This window comes from Chenopodium album, chromosome 5 (genome assembly GCF_948465745.1).
Source record: "Chenopodium album chromosome 5, dcCheAlbu1.1, whole genome shotgun sequence".
In the NCBI taxonomy this organism is placed as follows: domain Eukaryota; kingdom Viridiplantae; phylum Streptophyta; class Magnoliopsida; order Caryophyllales; family Amaranthaceae; genus Chenopodium; species Chenopodium album.
In genome coordinates, this window is record NC_137838.1 from 5,034,057 (window position 1) to 5,056,304 (window position 22,248).

At 33.3% G+C, this 22,248-nt stretch overlaps 1 protein-coding gene and 1 long non-coding RNA gene across 3 annotated transcripts; both read left to right on the top strand.

The window, feature by feature from the left end:
• The first annotated feature begins 1,590 nt into the window (after positions 1 to 1,590).
• Positions 1,591 to 8,948, top strand: LOC145631616 (putative pectinesterase/pectinesterase inhibitor 61). Of its 2 annotated transcripts, none has more exons than XM_081683733.1 (4): positions 1,591 to 2,374; positions 4,191 to 4,633; positions 6,866 to 7,005; positions 8,015 to 8,948. In XM_081683733.1, the coding sequence occupies exons 1-4, from the start codon at positions 1,796 to 1,798 to the stop codon at positions 8,710 to 8,712; spliced, it is 1,860 nt and encodes a 619-aa protein (XP_081539859.1). In that variant the 5' UTR covers positions 1,591 to 1,795; the 3' UTR covers positions 8,713 to 8,948. The 2 variants fall into 2 exon arrangements, with proteins under 2 accessions (XP_081539859.1, XP_081539860.1); XM_081683734.1 differs by having other exon boundaries at positions 1,592 to 2,374; positions 4,194 to 4,633.
• A 2,420-nt stretch (positions 8,949 to 11,368) lies between these two features.
• Positions 11,369 to 13,840, top strand: LOC145630166 (uncharacterized). Its single transcript, XR_014112018.1, has 2 exons — positions 11,369 to 11,855; positions 13,505 to 13,840. It is a non-coding gene; the product is annotated as an uncharacterized LOC145630166 (long non-coding RNA).
• Positions 13,841 to 22,248: the final 8,408 nt, after the last annotated feature.

Below are 22,248 nucleotides of genomic sequence, written 5' to 3' on the forward strand. Positions count from 1 at the left end.
CAGAAGTAGTAAAGAGAATTGGAGGAGAGAGAATATATGTTTGGACCACTAGGTGAGAGAAATTGATTAATATTGTAAAAACTTTCCAAATAAGGAAATGGAGTAAGTATTTGAAAACGACCGTAAATGGAAAGTGAAGCAAGTATTTAAAAACGGAGGGAGTACTTGATTAAATGTGTCTTTAATATATTAGAGTACGTATTATAGATCGATATATAGTATGGAATTTAATATGTAATCATAATTATGGTAAGTGAAAAACTACTCTATCTAGTAATGTTATAAATTATAAGTATGTGTTAAAGAGCAATAATAATTTATCTTCTTGAATTTTTATTAATGATTATGTAAAAATATAAAATAAAAAATATAACACTTAGGCTTGTTCACTTCAATTTAATTTCAGTTCAATTCAGCTCAACTCCAATCAGTTCAATTCAATTCAGCTCTTAATTTCCTTCTTTCACAAAATATTTATTTCAACTCTATTCAATTCAGTTCAGTTCAATTGAGCTCAGTTCAATAAACGTGAACATGCCCCATATATAAGCGACACAAACACCCTATTTTTGGCAAAAGTGGGGAAGATATAAAATAAAATAGTATTTACCTAATTGTTGCATTAGAATGAGGTGATAGTGTGATATTAAATTACTAATCTTACCTAACTAACTAGGAAAGTAAGGAAACCCTCCATGACTACATATTCCGGCCTTTGTCATGATTTACATCATCTATCTTTCCAAAATTTAATCATTCTTTACCTTATCCATAATGTATACTTCTATCACTCAGCACGAGTACTTCGGTTTCCATTAATATATAATTCAATTGTATACCAACACACCATTTTAAATATACTTTAAAGTAGTGATTTAAGGGTATGTTCTCTTTAACTTAATTTCAATCCAATTCAATTCAGCTCTAATCTGTTCTGTTTCTAATTTTATTTTCTCATAAAATATTCAATTCAGCTTCAATCAGTTCGTTTCATCTCAGTTCAGTAAATCAGAACAGACCCTAAATCTCAGCTTGTTAATATAATATTTATACAATGGGGTTGTTTGGCAATCGGCGGTTGACTGTTGGATGTTGGCTTGTTTGCTTGGCTTGTTTATTGACTAGCTGGAAATATTAGCTGTATGGGTTGGCTTTTTAAGTTATTGTGTTAAGTTGGCTGTGTTCAAAAGTGTTTGGTAAAATTATTAATGATTGTTAGCTGTTTATTAGTGATAAAGTGGGCCAACAAGCCAAAAGCCAATAAAAAAAGCTACTCTTATTAGCTTTTGGCGGAAAAACTAGCTTAAAAGCCAACAAAAAAGCCAACTACCAAACATATTTTTTGGCCGTTTAACCAAACTTAAAAGCCAAAAGTTAGGCAAAAAGCCAATTACCAAACAACCCCAATATGCACCTTATACGTCGGCGTATAAAATAAAACAGAATTCTAAAGCACGTACACACATTTCATTGCACATTTGCACGTATCTACCTCAAGTCCTCATACAAAGCCAAATCAACTACTAAAAACTAAAAAGACACAATCATAAATATTCATTCCAAAATTGAAAATTATATTCCAATAGTTGATGAGAATACATGATTTCAAATACACCTAATAAACACCGCTAAAAAGCCATCCTCAAACTTTCCATTTGTAATCCTAGTAGAAAACAGCTAGTTAGTTAACACTCTCCCTTAGACAAGACTTTGCACCCACCTCCCAAACCCCCCTATTTATCCCCCCTTTTATCTCTCTTTAAACTCAAAACTCATTATCCTACACCACCTCAAAATGAGCCAAAACTACGGCCGTCTAATCCCCACCCCATCCGCCCGAATAACCGAACTCGATCCCACCACCACCCCCACCCCCACCACCACCCCAAAACCCCCATCCAAAACTCGAACATGTAAAATCCTACTCCTACTTGCAGGGGCCCTCCTCATCATCGCCACTGCTTGTGGAATCCCAGTGGCGATGAAGTCCATGAGGAGGGCTCCTGCAGGGTCATCCCCAGGCCCCGGTACCACTAGGGTAATCCGGCAAGCCTGTGGGATGACCCGGTTCCCAGAACTTTGCCAGTCAACACTGGCAAAGTTCCCTGAAGCGGTGTTCGCTAAGGACCCGCTCCAGGTGGCCCACATTTCCGTAAACATGACTTTACAAAAATTTGGGGTGGCACTAGGAGAGTCAACGGAGATAAGGAACTGGGAGATGGACACGTTGACGAGGTCGGCGTACGAGGATTGCTTAGAGCTGTTGGATGATTCCGTTGACCTCCTTGGACGGTCGTTGGTCTATGTCTCTCAAACGACGTCGTCGTCGGTGGAAGTAGAGAGTGGTAGTGATAGTAATGGTGCAAAAGTTCAGGTGAGTTTTAATACAGTGTTACTAATTATAGTAATAAGATTATATTACTAACAAACAGTATTACTAACGACATTATATTATTCACATTAATGATGGGGTCCAATGTTCATGAATCAAGATTATTATTTCTACTACTCCGTACATATTAATGTTGTTGAAATACACGTGTAATGGTGAAAAAACATTGATCATAATTCTTATTCTACGTGTAATTATTATTTAATTTGCATGTCAAAATTCATTATATACGAAATACTATATGTTAAAACTTAAAATTATAATGTAATGGTATAACTAGTACTCGCGTAAGCTGTAATAGAAGTACACGTTTTGATAATCTACTTAAAATTATTACAAACAAAATAAAGTGATAATCTGTAAACAGTATATTTAAAAGCGAAAATGTCATTCACTAATTTGTTAATAAAAATAATATGGAGTAATTCATTAAAAGGATTCTCTTTTTTGTCTAACATTATATTGGTGAAAAGAAGAAATTTAGTGGAGGTTATGAGTAGCAGCTACAGTTAGTTGATGGAGATAAAATGATGCCATAATTCGTTTGGAATTATCTCACTTGTTTTCACCATCTCTTTATTATGTACCTTCTTATAAAAACTGACCCCAAGTAAAATACAATATATATATAGAGACAAATAATTCCAAAATTATTGCACTTTTGAATTGTTGGAATACAAAATCCAATACTTTGTTATATGACAGTCTTATGGTAAGATACAAAAAATAATACTTTGTTGAATTGATTAAATATAGATGATAAGTAACAAAAATGCACAAAAAGTACTTCAATTCACACCTCTCTTTTCATGAAACCAAGAATGCACTATAATTTAAAGGGGAAATAAAAATGTAAAAGTGACAATTTAAAAATAAGAGTGTGAATAAAACTATAAAAGTGGTGGATCCCATTTCTATTGATGAGTAAATTTAAAATAAACATGAATAAATAATAATAAATTAATAAATAATAATTTGAGGGAGTGTCATCCTTTTAAATTTTTAACACTTTGTCTACAACTTGAATTGATTAATTTTTGTCATAATAGACATTGTGAGGAACATTTAAATCACTTATTGCTATAGTTTTAATAAGACTAAGTTAGATAAAACTCTTTGTTAATTACAAGATGCTTTTCTCATTGTTTTCAATCTCATGTTGCTATGATTTTCAACAAAAAGCTACATTCTACTTGTATAATTGTACTTTCTTTGTTTCTTTTTAGTTACTATTAACTTTTTAATTTTCTTTTGCCAATACAGTAGCATTCTTAATTCCATACTTATAATAGTTTGAGTCATTAATTCTCCCTCCGTCCCAGAATACATGAGACGTTGGACTTTTTTCACTATTTATGTTTTAGCTTCAATCATAATTTTTTCATAATAAAAACATATTTTATCATAAAAAATATTGTTAGATAGCTATTAATTAATTAATATATATAAACTTTCATAATGTAATTTTTAAAATAATTTTTATTAATATTTAATTATATACAAATTAAAGTTAAACAAATGAATCGACATCTATACAATGTTGACTATGTTATGCATTATGGGATTTAGGGAGTAACTCTAGTAATGCCTATTGGTATTACATTGTGATAGATGGTATCATTCATATTACCATCAAAGAACTCAATTGATACTAATAAAACTAGTGAATACCATCACCATTTAACCACAATATAATACCAACGAACATTATTTGTTGCAACTAAATTTTTTTTTTATTTTTTTTATTTTTTTTTTGGCAAATAGTAATTCACTAAGCATTATTCAATTTTTTGAATAGCAGGGAGGGTCCCAGCAAGATGTGGTGACATGGTTAAGTGGGGCCATGACAAATCACGACACGTGTACGGAAGGATTTAACAACGTGGGTGGGACCATCAAGAATCAAATGGTCCAAAGGCTCCAAGATTTATCCGAGCTAGTCAGCAATAGTCTAGCTATATATGCGGCCAGTCATAATATGGATGACTTTTCAGGCACTCCTATACAAAATCGGAGGTTGTTAGGATTCGAACCCAAAACCTACATAGATAATGATTCCGGATTTCCTAAGTGGATGACAAGGTCCGAAAGAGAGCTTTTAGGCACCCCGACCCAAAGTGTACAAGCGGATATAGTTGTGGCTCAAGATGGGTCAGGAACCGTAAAGACTATTACTGAGGCTATCAAAAAAGCACCCGAAAATAGTGCACGTCGCATTATTATCCTTGTTAAAGCTGGAACGTAAGTTTTCTTGTTCTATATTGGACATATAATTTTCTGTATATACTCCTTATACTTCGTATAATATTACTGCTTGATAAGGTTGCGCACATTTAAACTCTATATACATCAATTGACAAGAATTCATAGTGCGTATTGTTATTATTGTTAAGTATTTCCACTCATAAAGATCAATAATATAATTTGTCTTATCTGTCGCCTTTCTAGTTACTAATTAATTTAGAGATTATGAAACAAGATAGTTATATTTAATCACAAAATGATTATTGTATTGGTAAGATTAAGAAACAATAATATAATTTGTGAATGATTGTATTGATGTTCTATTGACAAGATTGAGAAACATGTTCTTTAGTGATTGTCCAATTAGTTTGCACAAATAAGCTTCTTTATCAATAAATTTATAAAAATGTGATTGAGAAATGTCGTCACAAAATATATACAACCTTCACATGATGGAAGTAAAAAGTAGCTAATATAATTAGATTTGACAATTGGTGTCAATTTTCATACTGAAGTCGATTAGTCAAATGATCGCATACTTATCATTCTATGAGTAGTTTTAACCAAAAAAAAAAAAAAAAAAAAAAAAAAAAAAAAAAAATCATTCTATGAGTAGTTGCTAACTTGCTAATTAATGTAGAAGAAAAAAAGTCACATTCCAAAAATGATAGTTTTATGAGTATATATACCTTTTGAATGTATATTTAAAATAAACTAGCCTTTTGGCCCGTTCGATGCACAGGTTCTTACCTAGGTTATTTCATATGTAGGTATGTTTTCTAATTGTTGAAACTTTTGATATGAAATACGAAGTAATTGTTTCATTGCTAAAACTTAAAAGGAAAAAAAACAATGAGGGTAGAACTGTGGAAAAAGATAAAGGAATTTAGTTACATGAATAATGTAGGATATGAAATGACATATTGGTTTAAGTTATATTTTAAGTCTAGGAGTTGAAAAGACAATTTTTATATGAATCAATTCATATGTTTATGTGATGTATATTAATTGGTTCAACATTATTTTATTATGATGGAAATGAAACATTTCATTTTCTTAATTGAATTTGCAAGTTATAGAATGTATAAAGACTTAAACAAAAGATTAAAAGAGGTGACATGTGTCATATATGGTAGTGAGTGACTTGTGATGATGTGTCATATGAAAAATTTATGGTTTGTGTTTTTAAATACTAAGTATAGAAGTATAGATATAGATTATTCCAATCAACATATTTATATATGGCAAAAGCTAATGAGCGCCCCCGGGGCGTTAGATAAGAGAATGAAAGTGGAAATATTAGAGTAAAATTAACATTAATTACACCGAACGACGCGTGATTTTGTTATGCATTCCTAACTTAATATCATTTCAACCAATATAATTACTCCTTATCTAACGGTCCGGGGCGTTCGTTAGCAAGATCCTTTATATATGATTTTTTTAAAAAAAAATTTAAAAAATAAATGCGAATTAAATAGTCATAAGCTTTATAATTTATACGAATATATGGGAGTGAGATATTTGAACCCGTGATTTATTGTATATATGTTCTCAGTCTAACACTAGGTTAATACCTCCTTAATTTTTGCAAGAATAAGAAATTGGCTTTAAAAAGGATGTAATAATAAATAAATTAGGAAAACGGCATATAAATAATAATAAAAAAATTAGGAAAATGACAAATGCTTAGTGTCGGTAGTTTTGCTTTTCTACTGTTTCTTACTTTCTATAAGTAGTGCCAGCTTTTGTTTCATACAAAGTATCTACTTGTACTAATTATGATGTTATAGGCTTGATTTAACAAGAAAAATGACTAATGATTTAATTCATGAGATATGAGTTAAATGTTTTCAACCCATGGAAGTTGACACTGTCAAAGTAGAATGTGGTATGTATTGGCCAATATATGGCATATATATATAGTTGTAGAAAGCGTAACATTAAGTTTACAACTTTATGAAAATGATGTCTCCATTTTATAAATTTCTTTTTCATATTAATCATGTGTGTCGCTTAAAGTGGTTTGTAATTTTTAAAACGCGTCGATTAAATACAAGTTAACATTCAAAGAAAACAAGTACATGTACATTTGGTTAGGTATAAATTTGAGTGAGTACATTAGTATTTAAAACGGTTAAACACACCTTGTGAATCTAAAGTATAGGACATTTAGGTATGAAAATATGTATTTCCTACATAGATTAAATCAAGTGTATATTGTTTTAGATATGCAGAGGAAAACTTGAAAGTAGGAAGAAAGAAAACAAACTTGTGGTTTTTAGGTGAAGGCAAGGGTCGGACTGTGATTTCTGGCCAAAGGAGTGTGGGTCGTGATCAGATTACCACTTTCCACACTGCTGCATTTGGTAAGTTACTTTTCTAATAATTTACTGTATGGTGGTTTGTTTTCAAGGAAAAATAAGGTATTATAGTGAGATCTTACTTCCTTCGTTTTAATAATATTGCAACAATTGGAATTTTGCACTATTCATCACTTTTGTTTAACCATATAATATGATTTATACATTAAGTAAAATATGATCATGTGTGATTTTGTTAGATTCGTCTCTTAGAATATTTTCCCAATATCAACTTTATATAATTTTTATTTTTATACAATTATAGATATTTAATATATAAAATGTGCTTTGGGATACCTAATGTCATCCTCGTTAACCCTTTTTTTTTTTTTTAATATTGAAATTATGCAAAAACTAGCTTGAACTAAAAATATTGCAACTATAAAAATTATTGAGAAACAAAGATAAAATTTTTTTTTGGGAAAATGAACTGGTTCACATTATAATCGTGTAACTAACAAACAATATTTGAACAATTCAATTTCAGCCTTTACGCTAAGACCAACAAATTGTAGTACCCCCAAAAAAAAATACCGGGTCATGCACTCATGCCTTATTGGGCTTCAAAATTCGATTTCTGTCTTAAGTACTTTAATCTTTTAATCTTGTGGGCCTTGTTAACCCTTTTTTTTTTTTTTTTTTTTTTTTTTTTGGGAGAAAGTAACCCACTAAAATTTATCCAACAATACAAAATTTACAAAGGACAAAAATTCCTCCACCAATTTCTAATTGGCCCACTCACTTCAAAAGCTAAAAATGACATCTCTCCGACCCTTACCACTCCATAGTACGGAGTAAACTTTTCAAATATAAATAAATAAAAAATTGGACGGAGTAATTTTATTTTTATTTTACAAGAATAATATCAATAATAGGTAATTATACAGTTACACGACATCTACAATAATAATAATAATAATATACGTAGTAGATGAATTATTTTGGTTTTAACCCTTTACCTCTTTCACACTCAATAGTCAATTAATGTTCTCTTATTGTGAATTTTCTTTTGTAGCTGCAACCGGCACTGGCTTTGTAGTTCGGGATATAACATTTGTAAACGAGGCTGGCCCTGGTAACCACCAAGCCGTAGCCCTTCGTGTAGGTGCAGACCATGCTGTGGTCTACCGTTGTGAGATAAAAGGATACCAAGACACACTGTACGTACACTCACAAAGACAATTCTATAGAGAGTGTGACATATATGGGACCGTAGATTTTATTTTTGGTAACGCGGCTGTTGTGTTCCAAAATTGCACCATGTGGGCTCGTAAGCCCATGCCCCAACAAAAGGTCACAATTACAGCCCAAAACCGAAAGGACCCAAATCAGAATACGGGCATGTCGATCCAAGCTTGCCAAGCCCGAGCAACCACGGACCTCGAGGCAGCCAAGTCTAGCTACCCAACATATTTGGGCCGTCCATGGAAAATATTTGCTAGAGTTGTGTACATGGAATCTTACTTGGGTGATCATATTGATCCTAGAGGATGGTTAGAGTGGAATGCAACATCTCCATTAGACAAGTTATACTATGGTGAGTATGGCAATGTCGGGCCACGGGCCGACACGTCACAGCGGGTCAAATGGCCCGGTTTGCATGTGAATATGGCTAGAGGAGAGGCAGAGAAATTTACAGTGTCTCAATTTATATTTGGCCAAGGTTGGATAACTTCAACAGGTGTTTCATATCAATCAGGATTATCAGCTTAATAATGGAATTAGTTTAACAATATGTAATTGTGCAAACCATAGTTGTCGGCTACAATCGACTACAAAAGTATAAGCATTGCATGTAAGAATTTTTGTGTGTAATTGTGTGAAAAAAAATGTGTTATATAGTGTGCTAATCTATATGCTTATAGATAAAAAAAAAAATGCATATATGATAGGCCTTTAATTAACTCCAAACAAGAAATGGTACATTTGGAGTGGTTTTATATCATTTATTTATCCTTAGCCTCTCATTGTAATTAGTATACATAAGATTCTTTAGCAAATTGTAATCAATAATAAGCTCCTATTGTTTTAACTATTATATCTTGCATGCACCTAAAGATATATAACAACTTGCATGTGTCTAAAAAAAATGGCTTATTAGGGCCTGTTCTCATAGACCGAACTCAGCTGAACTGAGCTAAACTAAGCTGAATATTTTATAAGAGAAGGAAATTAGGAGCTGAACTAAACCGAACTGAACTGAACTGAAGTGAAAATAAACGTATGAGAACAGACCCTTAGTCATACTATTAATATATGAGCATACATGCCATAAAAGGGTTTGAAAGGTGTAACCCTAAAAATGAAGGGTGCATGTGAAAACTGAACAACTGTTCCGGAGGGACAGAAGAGATAAACAAACGTACTAAAATAGAATGCAATTATATCTAATTATGTATGCCAGCTTCCCCTAGTTGGAAGAACCACCCTTTATTTTTGTAATTTCCAAATTAGGAATGTCCCATGTTTTTCACCTCTTTATTCTCCACTAACTCTTCTGAATTCAATGTCAAAAAAAAAAAAAAAAAAAAAAAAAAAAAAAAAAAAAAAACTCTTCTGAATTTTCCAATCATTATTTACCATGCATTTTGGTATGTTACCACTAGCTTTTTTATGTTTATGAGGATAATGACCAGCTAGTTAGCTATTGTATTATGTAAACATAATTTTCCACCCTCTCAAGGATATACCTACGAAATAGTAATTAATAATCTCTCTTGTGTGGTTCGATAATCAATTGCCCTTTTATGTGTAAATTTGAAACATATGTTATTGGTTTGATAATCAATGGTTCATTCTCTTATCAGTTATTTAATTTAATGTTGTTCATTTATGTTACTTATTTTGTAAGACAGAAACTATCAATCAGATACGAACAACATTTATAAACGGAATGATCGAGAGTACATTACTCAAATATGTCAAAATTTTAAAAAAGTGGCACTTAAGTATGTGCATATAATGTGGCCACATTCCCAACTCAATGCTAAGATAGAGATAGAGAAGGAATTGGATAAAGGGTGAGTTTGTGAGTAGAAATATAATTGGATAGTGAAGCAAGCAATTGGTATATAGTAGTAGGTGTGAAATTGCATATTGATGCTGAGAAGGATATGTAAGCCCACAAGGGGACCATTTGTCTAATACGTTTCTTATTTTTCTATTTTTGGTTCTCTTTAACATGCAAAATATTAATTAGGGTTTTCATCTGTAACAAATTTCAACAATGGACCTAGCTAATAATTAAAATTGACTACCATGAATCCATGATCATGAATTTATTACACTTACATTATCAAATTACATACTTATAGCTATTCAAAAGAAATGGCCAACGGTAAAACTAATCTGTTCAATTATGTTTGCTTTGACATAGTAAAAATGTAATTTAATTGCCTCAACTCTATCTCACTGTACAGTCATATACACTATTTTATGATGTCTAGAAAAAAAAAATTGTCATTGATCATTTGAAATATTTTATTTTATAACATAAGTGAAATTAAAATTTAAAAGATGGAAAAATGGTTTTTTTTTAATTAAAATTAATTATCGGTAGAGAATAGAGCTGTCAATTCGGGTAAACGGGTCGGGTTTGGGTCGGGTAAGAGTGGGTCGGGTCAATTCAGATTAATTCCATAACCTATGCGGGTCGGGTTTGGGTTGGGTCATGCTTGAGTCGGGTCACGTTGGGTCATATCTTATCGGGTTTAGGTCGGATTAATAACAGGTCGGGTTACATTTGGGTCGGGTGAACAATAGGTTGGGTTTAATTTGGGTTTTCATGGGTTAAAACGGGTTAGGGTAATTCTCGGGTTCGAGTCGGGTTCGGTTCAAGTCAATAATTTGCGGGTTAGAATCAAGTCGGGTCATTCTCGGGTTTGAGTCGGGTTCGGTTCAGGTCAATAATTTGCGGATTATAATCAGGTTGGGTCATTTTCAAGTCGGATCATTCTCGGGTTCAAGTCAGGTTCGGTTCAAGTCAATAATTTGCGGGTTATAATCAGGTTGGGTTATTTCCAAGTCGGGTCATTCTCGGATTCAAGTCGGGTTATGTTCAAGTCAATAATTTGCAGGTTACAATCAATAGTAGAAAAATGCTCATTTGCGTCGCCTTATTTGCGTCACTCATAGAAACAAATGACGCAAATAAGATATTTTGACAACCTTATAAGTAATTTGCGTCGGGCATTTGTTATAAAGCGACGCAAATGTCAAACATATTTCAACTTATTTATATTTACGTCGCTTTTATAATTAGGAGCGACGCTTATAACAATGTTATTTGCGTCACTCGTTTATTGACAAGTGACGCAAATAACCTTTGTGAGTCAATTGCGTCATTTCTTTCTTTACTGAGTGACGCAAATGACCATTACGACTTATATTAATTCTCGCTGCCTTCTGCTGTTCGAACTTCAATACTCCAAACCCTAGAAAATTTAACCCCAAAATTCCCAGAAATTCAACATCAAAACCCCAAAAAATTGATCGGTAAAACCCCTGAATTCCCCATTGCTGCTTTGCTGCTGTTCAACCCCCTAAACATCAGCGAATTAAGAGTAATACCTCGAGAAATTCGTCTTCATAACCTACCAATTTGACCACTAATAAAAAATCCCAGCAAATGTGAGGCAAAACCCCGTATATTCGAGCAAATCCGAGCAAAAATCCCCTACTTTCTTGCAAAAAATCTACCCAAAATCCCCACGAAATTCAATTGCAAAAAATCAAGCAAATTACCTTAATTAAATTTGAGCAAAATAACAATTGAAAGTTAGGGTTTGTACTCAATAATATGGAATTTTGGCTCTATTGTTGCTGAAGTTGCATATGCAAAATCGATTTCAAGCAAGGTAAGACCTCTTCATCTCTTTTCTTTTTTATCATGCACTTCAATCTACATAGATATTTGGATTCAATTGTAAATTAACTTAGTTTCATCTACCTATTTTGTTGTTGTTTTTTGCACGAATTCTAGTTTTACAAGCATGTTTATAAATAACAGCTTTTTGGGGTTCATATTCGAATTTAGGGTTCATATTCGAATTTAGGGTTCGTCAAATATAGGATTTATACTCGATTCTAAGGAATTTTGGTTCTGTTTTAGTGAATCTATGTAGTTGATTTCACTATTTTGGTTCTGTTTTGGTGAATTTATGTAGTTGATTTGGTGAATTTTGATTTTACTATTTTATTGATTTTTCTCCAATCTGACTGTATTTTCTTTTATGTTTTGCTGCTCATTTTACAGTTTTTTAAATCTGACTGTTTTTTTTTTATTATTATTATTTTTTTTTTTAATTTTTATGTTTTGCTGCTCATTCTGGTTGATTTTTCCCCTGCTACTACTAAGAGAAGCTCTTTCCCATTTTTTTTTAGCTCAAAAATGTTCCATGATATACTTGGCCGTGAAAAGATAAACTATGACATAGTGTTTGTATTGAAATAATTTTACCAGGCCGTTTTGTTAAAAATAAACGACCACTCCTAGCCTTGCCTTACACCCCTCAAGAATATGAGCATCTGAGTTTACTTTAACACACCCAAGGCACGGTTTCTTCCAGCTTGTAGCAGCATCATTTTGTCTCAGAACAGAGGGGGGCAGCAGAACCTTTTTAGCATAGCAATTGTAATCATGAACTATCCTTGCAAACCCCGCAGCCAGCAGCACACTATTCGGATAATAAAGAAGACTCATGTACAGTTAATAAGGTTTAAATGCTGTTTGTTTGCTCTAATATTCTGGATATTTTTACTATTTTAGTCTGAGACTTTGAGTCTTCCTTAATTTAACTCTGAGTATTGCTTTGTTCACAGTAGTAGTGTAGAACATAGAGGGGTTAACTATTCCCTTTTTTTTAAGCACTGGTCATGAGAGAAACATCCTATTGTAATCACGAGGTTTGCTGTAGTAATTTAATTTGTCTTTCTCTGAGATTTTAACGTCTCAATAATTAAGAAGAGCTAAAATTGCAAATTTGGAGTTGTGAACTGTAAATGTTTTGTGCTAGAGGAGATTTTCTTTCTAATATTTCTTTTTCCTATTGCACCATAAATATCTTGTATGTTAATTTGATATTCCTAAATATCTGACTTGTGTAATTGAGCAGGGTAATGGATGAACTACCAGAAGCAAGGATTGCTTTTATTGGTGATGGTCCTTATAGGTAAATCTCATTGATATCTTCTTTGTGCCTTTGTAGTAGATAAGGTCATGCATTAGTTCATGATTACAATGGCTATGTCACTCTTGGTTTTTGTATTAAGAAAATCCTGATCGAATCGTATAAATGCCATTCTTGGTTTTTGTATTAAGAGGTTTTGCAAATAATTGGCATCAATCCTTTATTCCTCTGCTAGTATACTTAATTAGAGGAACAACTATTAGTATTTTCTTGGAAAGGTAATGTAGTTGTTAAAATAATTGTAGAATATTATTTTGTTGCTTTGATGCTTCATTCTCAACTCTGATTGTTTATTGATTAATTGTATTTGATATCAGGAACTGGTGACTTTATTTAAACTGTTTGCAAGAGAAAAAGGAAGTGGACTTCCATTATGGACTTGTTCGATCGTGTTAGGGAAAATGAAGATTTTGTCCCTAAATTGAATTACGCTGGCTTCAAATTCCATATTATTTATTGGATTATTTTGTTATAGTTCTTAGGCTTGAAATGAACGCATTTGATTTACCAACATTTTGGTTGGTTTGGTGCTTGTGTTATACTTATTAATGATGAAGAGGTCAATATTGTTTTGTTGTAAACTTAGCGCATGTTGGACTCTTGTTTTGGATTATAGGCTTGAAATGAAATTTGGTTAATTGGTGTTGGGATGATGAGTATAATTTCTATGATATTGAGATGTAAATTATTGGACAGGTTGTTAATATAATGCTGTCATTCCCAAATTTATGGGTAGGCCAAATTACAAAGGAGACTATGCCGAAATTTACATTTGCATTATTCAATAATATTGCATTTTAATTTCAATTATATTAGCGTTAGCATATTACTTTATACCTAGGAAAACAGGTACTACAAACATATACAAGGCAATTATTATATTATAATTAAAAAAAAAAAATTCACCTCATTTGCGTCACTCATTAAACAAACAAGTGACGCAAATAACAAAAAATGCATATATTGGAAGAGTCATTTGCGTCGCTTGTTTATGAAGGAGCGACGCAAATAACAAAAAAAGTTTAGCAAAAGAGTCATTTGCGTCGCTTGTTTATAAAGGGGCGACGCAAATGACTTAAAATAAGTTTATCAGAAAAGTCATTTGCGTCGCTTGTTTATAAAGGGGCGACGCAAATGACTTAAAATAAGTTTATCAGAAAAGTCATTTGCGTCGCTCTTTTATAAAGGAGTGACGCAAATGACTTAAAATAAGTTTATCAGAAAAGTCATTTGCGTCGCTCTTTTATAAAGGAGTGACGCAAATGACTTAAAATAAGTTTATCAGAAAAGTCATTTGCGTCGCTCTTTTATAAAGGAGTGACGCAAATGTCAAAAAATAAGTTTTTTAAAAAAGTCATTTGCGTCGCTTTTTTATAAAGGAGCGACGCAAATGACAAAAAATAAGTTTATAAAAAAAGTCATTTGCGTCGCTTGTTTATAAAGGAGCGACGCAAATGACTCTTATTTGCGTCGCCCCTAGGAGCGACGCAAATGACTTAAAAGTCATTTGCGTCGCGAGCAGTTGCGTCGCTCATAGAAGCGACGCAAATACACTATAAATGAGCGACGCAAATGAGGCTTTTTCTACTAGTGAATCAGGTTGAGTCATTTCCAAGTCAGGTCATATTCGAGTTCAACCAAGTATAAATAGATATAATTATCATTTTTATCAAGCTAATTATTTCCTTTGACTATAATATACTCCCTCCGTTTTTAAATACTTGCTCCATTTCTCCATGCGCGGAGTTTTAGGAGAAATGGAGAAAGTAATAAAATATGGAAGTGGTAGGGTACTTGAGAAAATAAAAAATTATAGAAAGCAGAAGTAGTGGAAGAATAGGAGGTAAAAGCGTATTATGTTGGGTCCACTAAGTGTGAGAAATGAATTAAATATTGTAAAAAAATTTCAAAAAAGGAAATGGAGCAAGTATTAAAAACTGTCGGGAAAGGAAAGTGGAACAAGTATTTAAAAATGGAGGGAGTATATGGCAATATACTAGGGAATTATAGTCTATAATTTAGGAAGATAAATATCTCCTTTGACCATACAACAAATATATACTATATTTAACTCTTAAATTTGAGGATGATGCTCCTTTCTTTTACTGGCCTGGACCGATCACTTGGTCTCCCAAGACAAAATGCTTTGATCAACAATAATAAGGTGGTCTAAATTGCATTTAAGGTGATTTGAAAATCAGGTCAGGAACAATTTGGGTTGAATTTAGATCGGGTCAGGAACAATTTGGGTTGAATTTGAGTCGGGTTAGTAACAAATCAGGTTGAATTATTGGGTTGGGTAAGTAATAGGTATGGTAAAATTCGGGTCGGGTCAATAACAAGTCGGGTTGAATTAGGGTCAGATCAATAACAAGTCGGGTTGATTTTGGGTCGGGATTGTAACATGTTGGGTTAAATTCAGGTTGGGTTAGGAACGGGTCGGGTTGAATTCAGGTCAGGTTAGTAAAAAGTCGGGTTAAATTCGGGTTTTTACAGGTTAAAACGGGTTTGGTTCAATTTCGGTTCAAGTCGGGTTTGCTGCAAGTTAATTAAATTGGCCGTTAATTATAAACTGGTAAATCGGTGCAACTTGTACAACGGTAAATTGGCAGTTTAAAAGCAAATTGAATGGTTCCACACACCCAACTAGACTCCCGGAGGGTATTAGGGACCATGGTAAACATTTTGGAAAAAATTTTTTTCGAGCGAAAAAAAATCAAAAAATCTCAAAATTGAAGGCTAATATCCACGCTTTTTGAGAAATTTAGGAGGTTTCGAGGACCGGTGTAGAAAAGTATTAATATTATAGGGGATATATCACGGGGTCATATAATGCCGTTTGGAACTATATATGATCATTATATGTTGTCATAAATGTTCGTAGTAAGCTTGAGTTAATGAAATCCGTGCAAGTTGTAATCCATAATTAAATTGGCCGTATAAAGGAAAATTAATTAGATGGTTCCACCAACCCAATTAAACTCCCAGAGGGTATTAGGAACCATGGTAAACATTTCACCAATTTTTATTTTCGGGCGAAAAAAAGTCAAAAAATTCCAAAATTGAAGACAATATCCACGCTTTTTCAGAAATTTTGGAGGTTTTAGGGCCTGAGGTCAAAAAGTCTTGAAATTTTAGGGGATACATCTCAGGGTCATATAATGCCGTTTAGAAACCATAAATGATCATTATACGTTGTCATAAAGTGTCTATGGTAGGCTTGAGTTAATTATAATGAAATCTGTGCAAATTATAAACCGGTAAATTGGTCGTTTAAAGGCAAATTGGGTGGTTCCACCCACCCAATTGGACTCTCGGAGGGTATTAGGGAGTAGGGACCATGGTAACATTTCGGCAATTTTTATTTCCGGGAGAAAAAAAGTCAAAAAATTCCAAAATTGAAGGCTAATATCCACGTTTTTTGAGAAATTTTGGAAGTTTTGGGGCCCGGTGTCGAAAAAGTTTGAGATTTTTTGAGATACATCTCAGGGTCATATAATGCTGTTTGGAACCATATATGATCATTACATGTTGTCAGAAATGTTCGTAGTAGGCTTGAGTTAATAAAATCCGTGCAAGTTGTAATCGGTAATTAAATTCGCCGTTTAAAGGAAAATTGGATGGTTCCACCAAACCAATTAAACTCCAAAAGGGTTTTAGGTACCATGGTAAATATTTCGGCAATTTTTATTTTCAGGCGAAAAAAATCAAAAAATTCCAAAATTAAAGACTAATATCCACGCTTTTTTTAGAAATTTTGGAGGTTTCAGGACCCGAGGTTTAAAAGTCTTGAAATTTTAGGGAATACATCTCGAGGTCATATAATGTTGTTTGGAACCATAAATGATCATTATACGTTGTCATAAAAGTTCTTGGTAGGCTTGAGTTAATGAAATCGGTGCAAATTGTAAACCGGTAAATTGGTCGTTTAAAGGCAAATTGGGTGGTTCTACCCACCCAATTGGACTCTCGGAGGGTATTAGGGACTATGGTAAACATTTCGAAAATTTTTATTTCTAGGCGAAAAAAAGTCAAAAAATTCCAAAATTGAAGGCTAATATCCACGCTTTTTGAGAAATTTTGGAGGTTTTGGGGCCCTGTGTCGAAAAAGTTTGAGATTTTTTGAGATACATCTCGGGTTCATATAATGCTGTTTGGAACCATATATGATCATTACATGTTGTCAGAAATGTTCGTAGTAGGCTTGAGTTAATGAAATTCGTGCAAGTTGTAATCGGTAATGAAATTGACCGTTTAAAGGAAAATTGGATGGTTCCACCAACCCAATTAAACTCCCAGAGGGTATTAGGGACCATGGTAAACATTTCGACAATTTTTATTTTCGGTCGAAAAAAAAAGTCAAAATTTTCCAAAATTAAAGACTAATATCCACGCTTTTTCAAAAATTTTGGAGGTTTCAGGGCCCGAGGTAGAAAAGTCTTAAAATTTTAGGGGATACATCTCGGGGTCATATAATGTCGTTTGGAACCATAAATGATCATTATACATTGTCATAAATGTATGTGGTAGGCTTGTGTTAATGAAATCGGTGCAAATTGTAAACCGGTAAATTGGTCGTTTAAAGGCAAATTGGGTGGTTCCACCCACCAAATTGGACTCTCGGAGGGTATTAGGGACCATGGTAAACATTTCGGCAATTTTTATTTCCGGGCGAAAAAAAGTCAAAAAATTCCAAAATTGAAGGCTAATTATATACACGCTTTTTGAGAAATTTTGGAGTTTTCGGGGCCCGATGTCGAAAAAGTTTGAGATATTTGGAGATACATCTCAGGGTCATATAATGTTGTTTGGAACCATATATGATCATTACATGTTGTCAGAATTGTTCGTAATAAGCTTGATTTAATGAAATCTGTGCAAGTTGTAATCGGTAATTAAATTGGCCGTTTAAAGGAAAACTGGATGGTTCCACCAACCCAAATAAACTCCTAGAGGGTATTAGGGACCATGGTAAACATTTCGGCAATTTTTATTTTTAGGCGAAAAAAAAGTCAAAAAAATTCCAAAATTGAAGACTAATATCCACGCTTTTTCAGAAATTTTGAAGGTTTCAGGGTACGAGGTCGAAAAGTCTTGAAATTTTAGGGGATACATCTCGGGGTCATATAATGACGTTTGGAACCATGAATGATCATTATACATTGTCATAAATGTATGTGGTAGGCTTGAGTTAATGAAATCGGTGCAAATTGTAAACCGGTAAATTGGTCGTTTAAAGGCAAATTGGGTGGTTCCACCCACCCAATTGGACTCTCGGAGGGTATTAGGGACCATGGTAAACATTTCGGAAATTTTTATTTCCAGGCGAAAAAAAGTCAAAAAATTCCAAAATTGAAGGCGAATATCCACGCTTTTTGAGAAATTTTGGAGGTTTCGGGGCTCGGTGTCGAAAAAGCTTGAGATTTTTGGAGATACATCTCGTGGTCATATAATGTTGTTTGGAACCATATATGATCATTACATGTTGTCAGAAATGTTCGTAGTGGGCTTGATCTGAGTTAATGAAATCCGTGCAAGTTGTAATCGGTAATTAAATTGGCCGTTTAAAGGAAAATTGGATGGTTCCACCAACCCAATTAAACTCCCAGAAGATATTAGGGACCATGGTAATCATTTCGGCAATTTTTATATTCGGGCGAAAAAAAGTCAAAAAATTCCAAAATTGAAGAGTAATATCCATACTTTTTCAGAAATTTTGGAGGTTTCAAAGCCCGAGGTCGAAAATTCTTGAAATTTTAGGGGATACATCTCGGGGTCATATAATGCTGTTTGGAACCATATATAATCATTATTTGTTGTCATAAATGTTCGTGATAGGATTGAGTTAATGAAATCGGTGCAAGTTGTAAACTGGTAAATTGGTCGTTTAAATGCAAATTGAATAGTTCCACCCACCCAATGGGACTCGCGGACGGTATTAGGGATTATGGTAAATATTTCGGCAATTTTTATTTCCAGGCGAAAAAAGGTCAAAAATTTTAAAATTAAAGGCTAATATCCACGCTTTTTGAGAAATTTTCGATGTTTCGGGGCCCTGTGTAGAAATTTTTTGAAATTTTAGGGAATACATTTCAGGGTCATATAATGTCTTTATGAACCATATATGATCATTGTTTGTTGTCATAAATGTTCGTGGTAGGCTTGAGTTAAATTAATGAAATCGGTGCACGTTGTAAATCGGTAAAAATGTCGTTTAAAGACAAATTAGATTGTTTCACCCACCCAATTGGATTCCTGGGGGGTATTAGGGACCATGGTAAACATTTCGGCAATTTTTATTTTCGTGCGAAAAAAGTAAAAAAAAAAAAATCCTAAATTAAAGTCTAATATCCATGCTTTTTTAGAAATTTGAAAGTTTTGGGGCCCGGTGTCGAAAAGAAATGAGATTTTAGTGGATACATCTCGGGTCATATAATGCCGTTTGGAACCATAAACGATCGTTATACATTGTCATAAATGTTCCTGGTAGGCTTGAGTTAATGAAATCGGTGCAAATTGTAAACTGGTAAATTGGTCGTTTAAAGGCAAATTGGATGGTTCCACCAACCCAATTGGAATCTCGGAGGGTATTAGGGACCACGGAAAATATTTCGGCAATTTTTATTTTTGGGCGAAAAAAAGTAAAAAAATTCCAAAATTTAAGGCAATATCCACGCTTTTTAAGAAATTTTGGACGTTTCGGGGCTCGGTGTTGAAAAAGCTTGAGATTTTAGGAGATATATCTTGGGCTCATATAATGCCATTTGGAACTATATATGATCATTATATAAGGCTTGAGTTAATGAAATCGGTGCAAGCAATCGGTAAATTGGCCGTTTAAAGGCAAATTGGATGGTTTAACCCACCCAATTGGACTCCTAGAGAGTATTAGGTGACATTTTCGGGTAAAAAAAGGTCAAAAAATTCCAAAATTAAAGGCTGATATCCACGTTTTTTTTAGAAATTTTGGAGGTTTCGGGGCCTGGTGTCGAAAAGGCTTGAGATTTTAGGGGATACATCTCAAAGTCATATAATGCCGTTTGAAAGCATATATATGATCATTATATGTTGTCATAAATGTTCGTGGTAGGCTTGAATTAATGAAATCGGTGCAAGTTATAAATCGATAAATTGATCGTTTAAAGGCAAATTGGATGGTTCCACCCACCCAATTGGACTCCTGGAGTGTATTAGGGACCATGGTAAACATTTCGGTAATTTTTATTTCCGGGCAAAAATAAGTCAAAAAATTCCAAAAGTGAAGGCTAATATCCACGCTTTTTGAGAAATTTTGGAGGTTTCGATGCCCGGTGTCGTAAAGGCTTGAAATTTTAGGAGATACATCTCGGGGTCATATAATGTCGTTTGGAACCATATATGATCATTATCTGTTGTCATAAATGTTCATGGCAGCGGGCTTGAGTTAATGAAATCCGCGCAAGTTGTTAACCGGTAAATTGGTCATTTAAAGGTAAATTGGATGGTTTTACCCACCCAATTGGACTCACGGGAGGTATTAGGGACCATGGTAAACATTTCGGCACTTTTTATTTTCGTGCAAAAATAGTAAAAAAATTCCAAAATTGAAGGCTAATATGCACGCTTTTTGAGAATTTTTGGAGTCTTTGTGGCCCGGTGTCAAAAAGTCTTGAAATTCTAGGGAATACAATTCGGCGTCATATAATGTCGTTTGGAACCATATATATTCATTATTTGTTGTCATGAATGTTCGTGGTAGGATTGAATTAATGAAATCGGTGTAAGTTGTAAACCGGTAAATTGGTCGTTTAAAGGCAAATTGGATGGTTCCACCCATCCAATTGGACTCTCGAAGGGTATTTGGGACCATGGTAAACATTTCGGCAATTTTTATATCCGGGCGAAAAATAGTTAAAAAATAACAAAATTGAAGGCTAATATCCACGCTTTTTGAGAAATTTCGAATGTTTCGGGGCCCGGTGTCGAAAAGCATTGATATTTTAGGGGTTACATCTCGGGGTCATATAATGCCGTTTGGATCCATATATGATCATTATATGTTGTCATAAATGTTCGTGGTGGTAAGCTTGAGTTAATGAAATCGGTACAAGTTGTAAACCAGTAAATTGGTTGTTTAAAGACAAATTGTATGGTTCTACAGATTCTACCCAACTAATTGGACTCTCGGAGGGTATTAGGGAATATGGTAAACATTTCGGCAATTTTTATATCCAGATTAAAAAAAAAAGTCAAAAAATTCCAAAATTATAGGCTAATATCAACGCTTTTTGAGAAACTTTTGAGGTTTCGGACTAGAGAAAGGAGACATAAGCAACCATTAGAAAAGATAGTAAATATATAAATCATGTTATGTCTATAATAATGAAGGCAGGATTGGGGTAATGTGAAAAAAAATTTCCGTCTTAGCCTTTTGTTGTCCACCATTATAGTGATAAATGACTTCTAAATTAGTAATTTATTTAGGCTTGCTAACCTTTGTGGCAAAGCAGTCAAAAGTTAATTGTTTTTAATAGCAAAATGTGACAAAGATAATGGATAAACATAAACCAAGTAGAATGTTATTTGAAGATTAATATATAATCATAATTAGAATGTATACCAAGTCTCCCGGCCCTCATGTTTTAATTGGTTTTAATTCTCTTACTTGCATGTCATTTCTATATGCTAATTATTGTTACCAAGAAATTACTTGTAACTAGCTTGCTATATGTGGAGTATGATTTTAGAGCATAAATAGAATTATGTAGACACAAATTATACTTGTGAATTAAAATTGATTGTACCATAAATTTGAACCCAAAACTATGCATTATTATTTTTCAATTTTTTTTTTTTTAATTTTGAAGGTTAATGAAACACTATACAAGGTACTTTCGTTCTTCTAAGTGTGACTCGTTGCATAAATAGAGATAGTGTAATTCATATGCCACGTTACAACATAGGCCATAACACACAAGACTATTAATTACACAAAGAAAAAGTTCTAAAATCTAAACCCAGAAAAACGCGTTATTTATATGGAGGATAATTAACATATATAAACAATCTCGTCTGATTATGA

Excerpts from the sequence above, each read along its gene's own strand:
- LOC145631616 (XM_081683733.1), top strand. The coding sequence starts at position 1,796 with ATGAGCCAAAACTACGGCCGTCTAATCCCCACCCCATCCGCCCGAATA. Across the intron at positions 4,634-6,865 it reads ATCCTTGTTAAAGCTGGAAC|ATATGCAGAGGAAAACTTGA; the intron begins GTAAGTTTTCTT and ends ATATTGTTTTAG. Across the intron at positions 7,006-8,014 it reads TTTCCACACTGCTGCATTTG|CTGCAACCGGCACTGGCTTT; the intron begins GTAAGTTACTTT and ends TTTCTTTTGTAG.